The sequence below is a fragment of the Natator depressus genome, chromosome 1, assembly GCF_965152275.1.
Source record: "Natator depressus isolate rNatDep1 chromosome 1, rNatDep2.hap1, whole genome shotgun sequence".
NCBI classification, from domain to species: domain Eukaryota; kingdom Metazoa; phylum Chordata; order Testudines; family Cheloniidae; genus Natator; species Natator depressus.
Genome location: NC_134234.1, coordinates 336,424,560 through 336,438,641, shown reverse-complemented (window position 1 = coordinate 336,438,641; position 14,082 = coordinate 336,424,560). Strand labels below are relative to the sequence as shown.

Here is a 14,082-nt window from a genome sequence, read left to right as displayed (position 1 = left end):
CTGAGTCAAACACACACAAACCCATGTGTGAAAACAGACTAATGGTGAAAAGAGAAAAGGTTATTAACACATCACTGTCTTCTCCTGGCTCTCTTCTTGTGGACAAAATATCTCCGTGCCTCCTAGTTCATGGTTACTTAAGTGCAGTGAATGAAGAACCCAATAATAGCTCAAAACTAGCCGGAATGGATTCTCCTCGGAGGGTTTGCAGTTTCGTGTGGGATCTTCACTGGCGAGGCCTTGTACGATTGATTGGAGAGGGAAATTTACTAAGGGCTTGACAAATCCGAAGACTTGACTCCCTTTTGCCCTCCAGCCAACCACACCTGAGCACCACTCTGGGCCTCGATCCGGCAATAGCTTTTACTTCTAGGCATAGGGCTGATGCCAAAGGGACTAGCCTGGGGGGTTACAGTTAAGCCACAGAGTAAGTTTTTGCGGGATCCGGGCCCTACGCTCAGTTTTGCTCAGCCCCGCAGGTTCATAGCTCTTGGTGCCCTGGCTGCTGCCCTTTTCTCTCCTGGTTTGACCCCCGGGAGCAGAGCACTGTGTGGGCTAAGTTTCTTGAGGTTATCACCAGTAGGGCTTAGGTGGGTGACAAGGAGAGCTAGTTTGGGGGTCCTGCATGTGCTGGCCGATCCCGGAGGGAGTGTAACCTGGCCTGCTTCTGTTCTCTCCTAGCAGGGAGCCAGGTGTGTCGCCCACCGCTTCTCCACGGATCTCTCCCTTGGCTGGACGGGAGCAAAGCCCTGGGGAGCCACCACAGCGCGTCTCCTTGGAACCTGAGTCCCTTCTCCAAGACCTCCATCCATCACAGCTCCCCGGGACCCCTCTCCGTCTACCCGCCGGCTTCCTCCTCCACTTTATCCGCCGGCCACTCCAGCCCGCACCTTTTCACCTTCCCTCCGACCCCTCCCAAAGATGTCTCCCCGGATCCCTCCATCTCCACCCCGGGATCCACCGGCTCCAACCGGCAGGACGAGAAGGAATGCATCAAGTACCAGGTGTCCCTGGCGGACACCATGAAGCTGGAGTCCTCTCACGCCCGCAGCAGCATGGCATCGCTAGGCGGGGCCTCCTCTTCCGCTCACCACCCCATCACCACCTACCCGCCCTACGTCCCAGAATATGGCTCTGGACTCTTCCCTCCGAGCAGCCTCCTAGGGGGGTCGCCTACCGGGTTTGGGTGCAAATCGAGACCAAAAGCGCGCTCCAGTACAGGTAGGGTTCTTGGGTTATTAACCCCTGGGATAGGGAGGGGAAATTAGGAGAGGCCCTGAACCTACCTGATCAAGGATCAGCCCCGTACGCAGGCCTACAGACACGCTCCTTCTCTAAAGCTCAGACCCTGGAGAAGGTGTTTTCAATTTTGGGACATTTTATTTTGGCCTCCCTGCGGGCCAGATCAGCCCCCCCTCCCATCACAAGCAACACTGAGGGGGTGGGGGTGGGAGTGGGAAGCCATGTGCAAGAGGACTTTGTAATAAAACAAAGGGGGGGGTGTGTGTGAAGGGGGGTGGGGGAAAAGGACGTCACAGCTGCCCTGCCACACAGTCAGGGTAAAGGCTGTAAAAAGTCCCAGCCGAAGTTTGCATCCCCAGATTACTTCTAGGGCAGCGAATCCGCCTACCAGTTTGTCGACACGAATCTTGGGGGATGTTCTGGTCCCAAGGAAGAGAACCAGAAGGAATTGTACCAGTCCCTTTTGCGGCCCCCAATCCACCCCAAAGCTGCTAAAACCAGGGCCTCTGTAACTGGTGTGCTTGAAGCGGCGGGGACAACAGGGGACTTCAGCTTTATTTTTTTCCCCCGGGGAGCTGTCACAGAACCCAGCACCCTCAGGAAACCGACGTGTACCTATCGGTTCAGTGACTTACTGGGCAAAGAGGCAAACAGACCAGCTAGGATTTATCCACCCCCAAGAGCCCGCTTCCCCGTCTCGTCCCCCCAGCCCAGAAGCCAGTTTGCAGCCTCGTTGGGAAAGCATTCTGCAAAGGGAGTTTTGTTTAGGCTGTCCGGCTGGGGGGTCTCACTCCCAAAGATTTCACGAGCTGGACTTTTAAAACCAATATATCCCATGCTCTCTCCCTCTGTGTGCAGCAGGGCACGATTAGTCAAAACTCCCTCCACTCCCCCTTCCGTGGAGGCTGCCTGGCATGAACGCGATCAGTTTTCAGGGTTTTTCCAGGGTGACATTTACTCTGACTGTCTGGGCAGGGACTGTCTCTATTTAGCTGATATGTTCGAGCTAATCCAATTATTTTCAGACTGCTGCACGCGACAGTTGCATTGTTTATCCAACGCCAGGAACTTTAATAGGGTCCGGATGCGGTTAGAAGTGACAAAAAACCCCAGACCTGCATGTTCTGTACATGAAAGCAGACGGGGGTGTGTGTGTGTGTGAGAGAGAGATGGAGTGAAACAAAAGAGAGGGAAAGAGAATAGAACAGCAAGAGGGACTTACTGGTGATGTCCAGTGTTAAGGGGAACAAACTGATCAGTTTATCAAGGGGGAAGGAAAACGAATGGACTGTGTGGGGAACCAAGTCCGGGGCATTCTTGTCTTGATTTTAGACAGCCCGTGCGCCTCCTGCCTTTTCTGAAAGGCGAGCCCCCAGCCCTAAAACCCGGACCGGCAGCTTAGCAAAGAGGGTGCCCAGGAGATGGTGGAGAGGTGGCGTTTGCAACAGCAGCCGTGCCCCAAACAGCCTGCCCGGTGTGTGCGCCCGGCCAGTCATTTCCAAAGCTCCCCCCCCCCTTTTTTTTGTTGGCTTGTTTTTGTTTTCCTGCTGCCACTCTCTGTTACTTCTAGAAAGACAGCTGCGGTCTGCATCACCAAAAGCAGCGCGGGCTTTGTGGTGGGGTTGCCATTTCAACCTCAGCTAGCTGGGAAGCCGGGGAGGTGGGTGGGCAAAGGGACTGGAGGTGTCGCAGGTGAAGGAGGGAGAAACGGCTGCTACCTTTGTGGGGTTTTGCTGTTTGCAAATGCTCTACAAACCAGACCAGGCGGCCGCGTTTTGGAAAAACGGTTGAAGTTTGTGGTTAGGGTGCGGATGCTTCTTTCTTTCTTTCTTTCTTTCTTTCTTTCTTTCTTTCTTTCTTTCTTTCTTTCTTTCTTTCTTCTTCTTTAATGCACGGATTGTAATGGGCCCCGGTGCGAATCAAATAAACCGGCAGCATCTCCCCGCTGCGCCAGCGGCCCCCCGACCAGCCTGGCTGCTCAGCGGAGGCCGGGAGTGAGTGTCCTGAGAGCAGCGTGTTAGGGAGGGAGAGGGGAGCCCTTTGCATGGGGCTGGTGCCATGTTTAAGGCTGTGGTTCTCGTCACCCGGCTGCCTACACAGAGCGAGCCACCCGCCTGGCTCCCGCAGGCCCCGCTTCCAACTCCCCCCGCAGCGGGGCCTCTCCGCCAGCAAACCGCGGAGCGCAACGGCGGGGACCGGGCATGGGCCCGCGGGCTCGAGCCACGCTCGGATTGTTTGCCTGGAACGTGGCGACAGGGCCCTCGAACGCGGTGTAGCCAGGCACGAGCGCGAGTTAATTCCCCCGGGGCGTGTTAGGTGCGGCTAGATTGGAACAGGAGCGCCCTGGCTGGGGGCTTGCCTGAGCTGAGCTCTCGGTCAGACTCATCCCGTTGCAGTGCATAGGACTAGTCACATATGCAAATGCTATGGGGACCGGCAGCCCTTTTCCTGGGGGCAGAACCCCCTTCACACACACCAAGGGCGGTCTGGCACCTGCCCCTTTCTGGGTCTGTTGTTCGGATGGCATGATCGGGCCCCTCCTTTATGATGAATCCGAAGCGTTTCGTTTTGAAATCGAAGGCTTATTAAAGCAGGCCGGGGCTCAGCTCGCAAGCAGCTGGGAGGTTTACAAACGAGCTCTTCTTTTCTTTCAAAGAAAGAAGGGAAATGAATTGTTTCAGTGCGGGAGGATGGGTCCTGTACTGGTAGGGGCTGGGTTGGTTCAACAAAGCACTGTAGCACAAAAACCACTCCTGTGACTGTAGCAAGAACCCATATATTTCCTGTTCCCAAATACCTAAAAGTAAACTTTGGGCCATAACCCTTCTATGTGCAGTGATCAGCTTTGATCCTCCCAGTGTTTGCTCCCTGAGCACATTTATTAGTTTGTAGGTGATCATCTTTAACCAAACTAATAAGCATAAGCACCAGGGTATTTTATTATTGAAAGCTCTGGGGATGTGCAGCTAGATTTAAAAATGGTTTGCCTGAACCAAAGCCTACTGTTTGTTGTCACAATTTCAGCCTGTCTTTAGCTCGGTGGGGAAAAAGGACGCAATGCAGACTACAGGCCAGGGCAATGGTAAAGGTACTGCCTATTTAGGTTAAACAAATGGCAATAATACAGGATCCAACTTAAAATAGTAGACAGCCAACAACCTCTTTTCCTTCCCTGCTTCAGAAAGAAAGGAATTGGGAAGCAGGTTGATAAGGAGAGAAAACAAAATATTTTAGATCCACAGCACTGGCCCCATATGTGCGTCGCAGGGTCCCTTAAGTATCTCTGTTGGAAGACTTAATTAAAAGCCTCATCAACAGAGGAGAGTGACAATGCACCTGTGTGGGTGAGGCACCAAATCTGAGTTTGTTTTTGGTTTGTTTTCCACCAGTCGAGTGAAATACTCTCCCTGTTAATTGAATACACCAGAAATCGACCAAATCTCTCCCTTCACTGAACCGGTTGCTGATGCTTTTGCTTTGCTGCCTGACTTAATAGAAAACACAGCCCTCTAGGAACTCTTCATAGGCAGCGCAAGGGCTGGGCTAGGGCTTTCATTCAGACTTTAAAGATCGATTGGTGGTGTCAAGGCAAATCGATGCGATTTGGCTGATGCTGTAACTCATTGGACGATACCAAAGACTTCTGACCTGCCCGCTGAGGCAAGGGAGTTAGGAATTCTATGGAGCCTTTATTCAAAGTAGCACTTTGCGGGCAGGACTAGCTTCATTAACTTCAATGGAACCACTCCCTAAGTAAGGGCTACTACTATGAGTAAGGGTTCCAGGCTGGGCCCCCGTGGCTTGATTGCCTGTGGATATTAGTGTGTGTCCTTACTGGTGGGAGAAGCAGTCCCATGTAACTCATTGCAGCTGGTGCTAGCCAGTCCTGAAGGATCAGGCCGCGATGTATTTCCCTTGCTAACTGTAATGATTTCTGCGCAGGCTAGTGTACAGTTTCCAGCAGCTCAGAGGAAACGAGCAAGGGGCTGATCCTGCCTCCACTGATGGGGAGGGTGGGGAAGGATCGGGCCCCTAAAGCTTTGGGGTTGTAGTTTGTTTGAGCACCAGAACAACAACGTGTGTGTGAAATAATAAACAAACAGCCCTGCCCACAACCTGGCTTTGCAGAGGGCTTGGGGGGAAGGCGATGCTTGGGGGAGAGGGGGCTGAGCTAGATCAAAGGCCTTTCACACTTGTCCCCCCCCGCCCTCCCCCTTTGCTTTCCATAAGTGAACTATGTGCCCTCTTGTTTCCAGAAGGCAGGGAGTGTGTAAACTGTGGCGCTACCTCAACCCCCCTGTGGAGGAGAGATGGCACCGGGCATTATCTGTGTAACGCCTGTGGACTCTATCACAAAATGAACGGGCAGAACCGGCCCCTGATTAAGCCCAAGAGAAGGCTGGTAAGTCCCTTTCCAGAGCGTCAAGCCAGACAGCACTAACTTTCTGTCGTTGTTGTGTTTGATTTCCTCAGCCCAGGATGGCGAGCTTTCTGCAGGGAAAGGGCAGGAGAGCCCACAGACATGTCAGTCTGTACTGAAGAGGGGTTTTAAAGTACGAGCTATAGAGAGACTCTCAGCCCATCCCCCACATTACACTGTGCCTGCCAAGTTACGTACCTTTTTTTTTTTTTAATATTTGTGCCTTTACAAATCTCTATCTGTAGGAATTACTTTAAGGGATGCTGAATTTCTTACAAGGGTCTTGGGTGGGGAAGAGCGGCTGGAGGGGAAGTGTGGCAGAGCACAAGGTCTGAGAGGCCTCACCTTGAAAGAGGGAGATTTTGAAACCCGTTTTTTGTTTTTTTTTTTAAATTTGAAACCCTCATGGGGGGCGGGGGGAATTTGTGCGTTTCTTTCTCCTCCACCCACGCGGGATTACAGGGACAGCTGGGTTTTAAAGGAACACAGGGACTTATCCTTTCCTTCCCTCCCTTTCTGACCTCAAAAGAGTGTCCAAGTTTATTTATTGCGGTATTTAGGATGGAGCATGTCACCCACTATGGTCAATTTACGCTGATTGGACGACAGATCGCCTTGGTAATTGGCCCTGATAGATCATAGATTCATAGAGTCTAAGGTCAGAGGGGACCACAGTGATCATCTAGTCTGACCTCCTGGAAAACACAGGCCAGTGAACATCCCCAAAAGAAGTCCCGGGGCAAATCTTATAGAAAAAACATCCGCTCTTGATTTAAAAATTATCAGTGATGGAGAATCCACCACAAGAATTAGGCCCCAATCCTGCAAAAAACTGCACCCATGCTTAAATTTGGGCCCCATCCTCCAGCACCCTTGCATAGTCATTTGCATCAGTGCAATGTAGGTGTAAAATGCTACTGTTCCGGTCCGGTAGGAGGTTTACACCCACGGGTGTAAATGAGGATGCAGGGTATAGGGCAGTAGCATATCAGAACATGTGAGTAATCGCATTGGAGTGAATGGTGTGTGTAAAGTTAAGCATGTACCTCAGCCCCCTCAGAGGAGCACCTAAATAAATGCCTCATTACACTAAATAATGGTTTCAGGTTTTGTAACTGTAATACACATCCTACGTTTAGCATCCCCAATGATCTATTTGTGAATTTCCCATGGAGCCACAAAAAGTCTGGAAGGCATGGCTAATGTACTTAGCAAATAATCATGCAAGCAACAAGGGGGTGGGGGTGGGGGGTAAGTGGGACAAAATTATGTTCCCTCCCTGAGAAGTGAGTGCATGTTTAGAATAAAGGAACATTTAGTCTCATTATTATTATTAAAAATGCTGACAGTATGCTGGCTGCTGTTCAAAACACAGAGGAAAGTGTGATTCCCGCCCCATGGTACTTAACAGCAGAGTTAACAGACAGAATAATATAACTCCCCTTAAAGCCCAGATCCTGCAAATCATGCTTAACTTCATGCACAGTAAGTAAGCCAAAAGGTCTTTGCAGGGCATGTGTGTAGTTTTGCTCAAGTGACTAGTCCTATTGATTCCAGTGGGATTACTCACATGAGTAGAGATACGCATGCACCTAAGGCCCCAGCCCTGCAAATGCTAAGGCCTTGTCTACACTTACCGGGGGTTCGATGTGCGGTGATCGATGCATCAGGGTCAATTTAGAAGGTCTAGTGAAGACCTGCTAAATCGACCACAGATCGCTCTCCCGTCGACTCCGGTACTCCACCTGAACGAGAAACGCAAGGGGAGTCGACGGGAGAGCGTCTCCAGTCGACATCGTGTAGGGTGGACCCCTCGGTGAGTAGATCTAAGTACGTCGACTTCAGCTACGTTACTCACAGAGCTGAAGTTGCGTAACTTAGCTCGATCTCCCCCCCCCCCCGTAGTGTAGACAAGGCCTGAGGCGCTTGCTTAACTTTATGCCTGTGACTCGTCCCATTGCAGTGAATAGGACTATTCACATATGCAACTGCTACGTGTTTTTTGGGATCAAGTTCTACATGGCCAGAGGAAAGATAACACTGCAAGGAGAAATGCAGTTGTCTTCGCCTGGACATGTAGGTTTGGAGACAGAGGGGTAAGTTCCCCGGTCCATCCTCCTCTCCCTGTCAAACGCTGCACAGTACAGGCAACAGTGCACCGCTACTCACAATGAACTTTTCCCTTAAAAGAAACAGTTGGTCCAACTTAACGGAGTCTCACCCCTCCTGCCCTTATTAGAAAAAGGAAAAAACTTTCCAGGGAGGGAAGTGCTTGTGGGCTTTTGATTCTGGGAAGCTCTAGCCTCCACGCCCCTCCCCCTCTCCATTCCCCTGTCTTAAACACACACACATTTTTCTGTCTTTATTATTTTTTTTTTCTTTCTCTCTTCATGTGTAAAGCTAACTTCCTAGGAAAAAGCTGCCGGATATCTGAGCACTGGAGATAGCTCATAAACAACAGCTCTGCTTCCACAACCCAAACACTAAGGAGTTTGAATGTATTAGAAGGAGAAGGGGGTTGAAAAGACCCAAAACAAACCCCCAGGCAGCTGAAAGGTGTTCTCTCAAAGCAAGTGTGATTGCACCATCAAAGAATGCTCTGAATCACCCCAAACCTGCACTTACAAATATATATATATATATATATATATATATATATATATATATATATATATATATATATATATATATATCCTGTGTTGTGCCCTTAAAATGAAGTAACGCCTTCCCCGCACCCCTCCAAAAAAGAAAAAGTCCCTGCAGTTTGAACACGGTCTGTACTAACTGGTGACATATAAATGTTAGATTTCTAGATTTTTGCCTTTCCCTTTTCTATATAAACTGAACAAAGCAAGCGCTCTGCCTCCATTTGATACCACATTGCTTTTGCCAAATTTCCCCAAGAAGGCAGATGTCAACAGAGCTGTGACTTATATTTGCATTTCGTTATGTATTAAAAACTGGCATCTGTGTCTCAACTTGATCTGTTCTAACTTTCAAAAGGAGAGTGAGAGAGACAGCCTGGGTGTGTGGTTAAGGCACAGGATCTAGGATGTATTTCTCTCTCTCCCGCAAGCTTCCTGTATGACCTTGGGCTAGTTTCAGAGGGTCTGATCTACAGACCTATGCAGAGGGTCTGATCTACAGCCCATTGAAGCCAAAGATAGGACACCCCCACCCAGCTCTGACTCAAATCAATGCAGACTTCATTTATAAGAGTTGGATCAGACTAATAACCCTTGGGGGTCGTAGCGCCTAAAAACAGATTTCCTTAGTTTGAGGGTAGCTGAGAAGCTTGATTCACTAGTGAATGGAAAAGCGCTTTGAGATCCTCCACCAGGAGATGCTCTATAAGTGCAAAGTATTGTTGTTGTGCATTATGCCAGGGAGGATTTGTATCTGCAGGACATTACATGGTAATCTCACACTCCAGTTGTAATATGTACAACTAATTTTGGGCTTCCTCGTTTCCATTGAAATCAGTGGAAGTTTTCTCATTGACATCAACGGGAGTAGGAGAAGACCCTTACTTCTATTGTTTTTTACTGTTTCTTTTCAGAAAGTGATAATTGTGCAAGAATAATGCTTTTTTTTTTGCCCTTAAATTACATTTATCATGAGGATTTTTGTGTCGAGTGGAATGACTGATTGTGAATATCAGTGGCACAGGGCACAAAACCGCAAAATGTCTCCAAGGGAGACGTTTCCTCTTGCGTGGGCTGAGTCAAATATCACTGGTTTTAGAAATCCCCAGAGGCCCAATACTTCACGCCTGACGTGGGTAAAACTCCCACTGAAAGCCTAGAGCCTGGTGCTGCTCCTACTCCACTCATGGAACGGCCATTGGAGTGAATGAGAAACGAACCTATGCAGAAACTGAAGCATCAGTCCCCACGTCAGTTTTTGACTCTGATCCTACAAATGCTGACACACACGCTTAACTTGAATTGATTTCAGTGGGGTTCCTCATATGCTTGAAGTTAAGCTAGTTTCCGTATCTGCAGGACTGAGGCTTTAGATTTGCCCGAGAGAGGACTGCAGGATCAGAAATCAACACACGCACACACACGCACTTTTCCCTTTGCCTAGCAAGTATGTGCCTGCCGTTCATATTTTTGTAAATCTGAGTAGACTCACTTCAGAACATGCAGACCCCTATCATAATTTTTTAAACAATTTGGAGTGTTAACATTTAACTTCTTTGCAATTTTTGCATTGAAAAATCCGTTATGATGGGCTAAAAAGAATTGCCAAATTTAGAAAATAATCCTAGGCCTTGTCTATGCTTACTGGGGGTTCGACACGCTGCAATCTATGCATTGGTGGTTGATTTAGCGAGTCTAGTGAAGGCCCGCTAAATCAACCACAGATCGCTCTCCCGTCGACTCCTGTACTCCACCTGAATGACGTCTCCAGTCTACATTGCATAGGGTGGACCCCGCGGTGACTAGATCTAAGTACATCGACTTCAGCTATGTTATTCACGTAGCTGAAGTTGCGTAACTTAGATCGATCTCCCCCCCGTAGTGTACACAAGATCCTAGACTGCAACTGATTGTTTACTTCACATGTTACGTAACATACTACTACTCTGCATGGGCTCCCCCGTTTAAAAGTGTGCCAGTCAGATCTTTTAATTAATCTTCGTTTTCCTTAATGAGATCAGAACAAAACTACTACTTTCCTTCATCATGATCACTAGCCGTATTTGCATCCCACCTTGGCTTCACTCTTTTTTTTTTATTTTGGTGGCCTGGACTAGGCAGAAAATGTAGTGTTTGCAGGTTAGTTTTAGCACATTTAGAGCCCAATCCACAGCCCACTGAAGCCAACTGGAATCTTTTCAGTGCTTGGGATGAGGTCCTTAGAGCTTGATTCTTTAGTCTGTGGGAGTTTCCATTGAGCAAAATCCAGGTTCAGGACCTCAAGACTCCTTGAAGTTAATGGGACCAGGATTTCACCCACAGTGTTTTTCCAGTTATAGCCCATCACATGCAGACTAACAGTTAAAACCAAATTCAATGACTTGAACTACAGACAAATTGCTGCACATCTTGCCTACTTTGTATACACAGCTAGGAGCTGATCCTTGCACTGCTTACATACCCTAAACTCCCATTGACCTAGATCGTGGCAGCCCCTTTGTATTCGATCATGGTGAGTGTTCTAAGCAGGTTATTATGTGTGTATGTATTTACTTTATATTTCACACTTCTTTTGTCTAAATAATGAAAATCCTAACCAACCAATAAATAAAGGACATGTAATGCCCAATAAAACAGCCCACTCCCCCCTGGCTTCGACTCCCCACACTACATTTAATTATTATTTAAGTTGTAACATGACCTCCAAAAGCCAGGAAATTCACAGTTAAAGTGAACACTACCCCTAATGTCCACGTTTGTGTTTTAGATTTGTTGTACAGTGTCCAGAGACTTAGTGGTTTTTGAATGTTGTACGTACTGCAATAGGCAGCTGGAGTGGGTAGTGGGGGTAAATGGTTAGATTAGTGGCACAAAGAAGAGAATTAAACCTCAGTCCCTCAAGGTGCTGAGCGGTGCCTAGCTCCAGCAAAGCACTTAAGCACACGCTTAACTTTCAGTTCATGAGCAGTCCCTTTGAAGTCAATGAATAGGTGTGGAATCAGAGCCCAATAACCATTTAATGTTCATGAGGGGCAGACAGGACTTTGGCTTTAAAGATCTTATTTGAAAGCCTAACACATGACAAAGTGCAAGGAGCTCAGTTTATCCATCACAGATGGATAGAGTGGAGTAAAATTGTAAAAGTTGTGAGTGTTAATGATAACATATGTATAAAAGAGGGAGTACATTCCCAACTGTCCTGCTAAATTTTTATTTTACTGGTAATGAAAATGGTTCTTTTTTCCCCCTTTTCTTATATGGTTTCTATAAAACCGTGAAGTCTTATTTCAGATGTATAAATACTCAAATAAACTGAAAGGTTTGGCTTAAAATGATGTGATTGATAAGTCAGCTGCTGCCACCCTTAGCTGCAATATTAGTTACAAGCTGGGGCCTGTGCATCAATGTGAGTGAAGTCTACAGGACTGAGCCTTATTTGGGGTCTGATCCTGCTTTCTTTGCACATCCAAAACGCCCAGTGACGTCCGAGTTTTGAATACGCTTTAGGGCCTGATCCTATACCCACTGAAGTCAACGCAAGACCTTCCATTGACTTCAGTGGTTGTTAGTTTGGGCCCTAAATGCAGAATCAGACCCACGGGCGCCTGAAAGTTTTAAAATGGGAAAGCCTGATGGCATTTAAGTAATGTATTCCCCTCTGAAACGTGATCTGCCAGAGCTGCTGGTTTGGATGGTTTCTTCTGGAGGTTTGGCCCTTACCTTAGGCCCCCGGTGCCATTCCTATATAATTTGGGATGAATGCATCTTGGGGATTTTCAGAATTACTATTTGTTCTCACGAGTCATTTAGCAACGTGCAGTAGTTTTGTCCAGTTTCTGTTTGTTGGCTCAGTGGTTTTGCTGATTGAATCTTTTTAATATGGGGGCTTTTTTTTCTCCCACCCTACCTCAGTCTGCAGCAAGACGGGCGGGCACATCCTGTGCAAACTGTCAGACCACCACCACCACTCTGTGGAGGAGAAATGCCAATGGTGATCCCGTCTGTAACGCCTGCGGGCTCTATTACAAGCTGCACAATGTAAGTGTAACTGGAACTCTCGTAAGGAAGCTTCTGTTTCAGCCATGTACATTAAAAATTCTCCCGAACTTAAAGGGCCCCAATCCTGAGAGGTTCTGAACACCCACTTATCCCTTTGGGACCTGCCGGGATCAGACCACGAGCCAGGATGAGGAAACGCTCCCCATCCCCTTAATGATTTTGATTAAAACAGAATTGATGTAATAGGACCCGGTTTGAAGCGTTATAAGACAGGACCACAGATCAGTAACGATATACCTTTACCATGTGCAAGCCAAGAAAGGAGGAGGTTATCCACAGAGAGCGATATTATCTACTTTGTGTTGGACTTTGCACCCTGGAAAAGACAACGTGCCATGTTGCAAACTGATACGCTTTAGATGCTAAGGCCGGTTCCTTGAGAAAATATGAACTCTGGAAAAAAATAACACACCAGCCATTATTTCTTTTGCCCCTCCTTGCTTCATTCTCCCCAACCGCCCCCACTGAGAAAGGTAGCTGTAATTGCCCAGGATGGCACACGCAATTCCTAAAATGAAGAGGATTTGATTTAGTTAGTGGGATGAAGAGTCTGCTAAACCTGTGCTGTGAATTTTAAAGCACTGCTTGTGGAAGGAAAGGGAAATGAAATGAAATGTCTGGTAGATTTAATCTAATAGCTCCATGCAAAGCCAGCTCACCTAAACCAGTGACACATGCCCTAAGGAAAGAGCTAAAGGGATCTGGAAAGAGTTATACCAATTATTATTATTATTATTTAGTAATAATAATAATAATAATAATAGACTCTTAAGAGTCACACTGTTACATTCATTCCATACATGGCATAATAATCATAATGATAATTAATAATAACAACACAAGAAAGAGGGCAAAGACTTGCAATTGATTTGCTTTGATGTCACGTTTTTTTGGCGTGGTTGTTTGCTTTATGTTTCATTTAGAAATACTGAGCTATGTTCTGCCCTCTGAGCAGACCTCAGTGTAGCTGAGGGCATTAGCTGGGCCATCAGTTCCATTTCATCTTCACTCTGTTTTGTCTCTAGGGATGAGAGAACCAGTTTGGGTAAAACAAAAAATGACCAAAATCTTTGCCCAAGCCTAGCCATACATCCCTTATTGAGTACGGAACAACGTTTGGTTAACTTTCCCCATTAGTTTTCATTTTCGGTCACAAGGAGTGAACTCAGGGCACCACCCTCTTCCTATTGAAGTCACTGAAAAAGGGGCCATTGCCTCCAATTGCAACTGGCTCCAGAAATCTGGAGTGAAAGCACTGAACTGTCCCATGGTATTTCCAGTCCAAGAGGGACCATAAAGTAGCAGGGATCTCAGGAAACAACTTGTTCTTGCAAAATTTCCAGTTCCGTCCCGTGTATCTGAACACTCGGGTTCCTATCCAAACCTGTCTGGCTTTTGCAGGTTCACCCACCCATTCATTTTTTTATGACTATGTATCCTGTGTGTTGTGGACCTGATCCAGACCCCTTCCCTCCCCCAGATCCAAATTTTGGGGAAGTCCAGATTCAGCTGTGAAATTTGCGACATGGGGCACATCGCTCATGCCGAGCAGATTAGAACCACTTTCACATTCTTTAAAAACATCTTCAGCTGGTGACAACAACCCAGGTGGCGGGTGTAGTACATGGGCCAGATTCTGGTACTCAAGTCGAGTGGCATCTTGCTCTGAGTGGATCCATTAGCTTAAATGGGACCGCTGGTGGAGTAAGATACTGA

At 47.5% G+C, this 14,082-nt stretch overlaps 1 protein-coding gene across 9 annotated transcripts in view; it reads left to right on the top strand.

Moving 5' to 3' along the window:
• GATA3 (GATA binding protein 3) overlaps window positions 1-14,082 on the top strand; it is a 32,707-nt gene that overhangs the window by 13,595 nt on the left and 5,030 nt on the right. For 3 of the 9 annotated variants that reach the window (XM_074942659.1, XM_074942658.1, XM_074942664.1), the window contains exons 3-5: window positions 682-1,221; window positions 5,499-5,644; window positions 12,220-12,345. In XM_074942659.1, the coding sequence (XP_074798760.1) occupies window positions 682-1,221; window positions 5,499-5,644; window positions 12,220-12,345 (812 nt within the window). Of the gene's footprint in view, window positions 1-681; window positions 1,222-5,498; window positions 5,645-5,715; window positions 5,796-12,219; window positions 12,346-14,082 lie in introns of all 9 variants that reach the window. The other 6 variants (XM_074942662.1, XM_074942668.1, XM_074942660.1 and 3 more) reach the window with 4 other exon arrangements.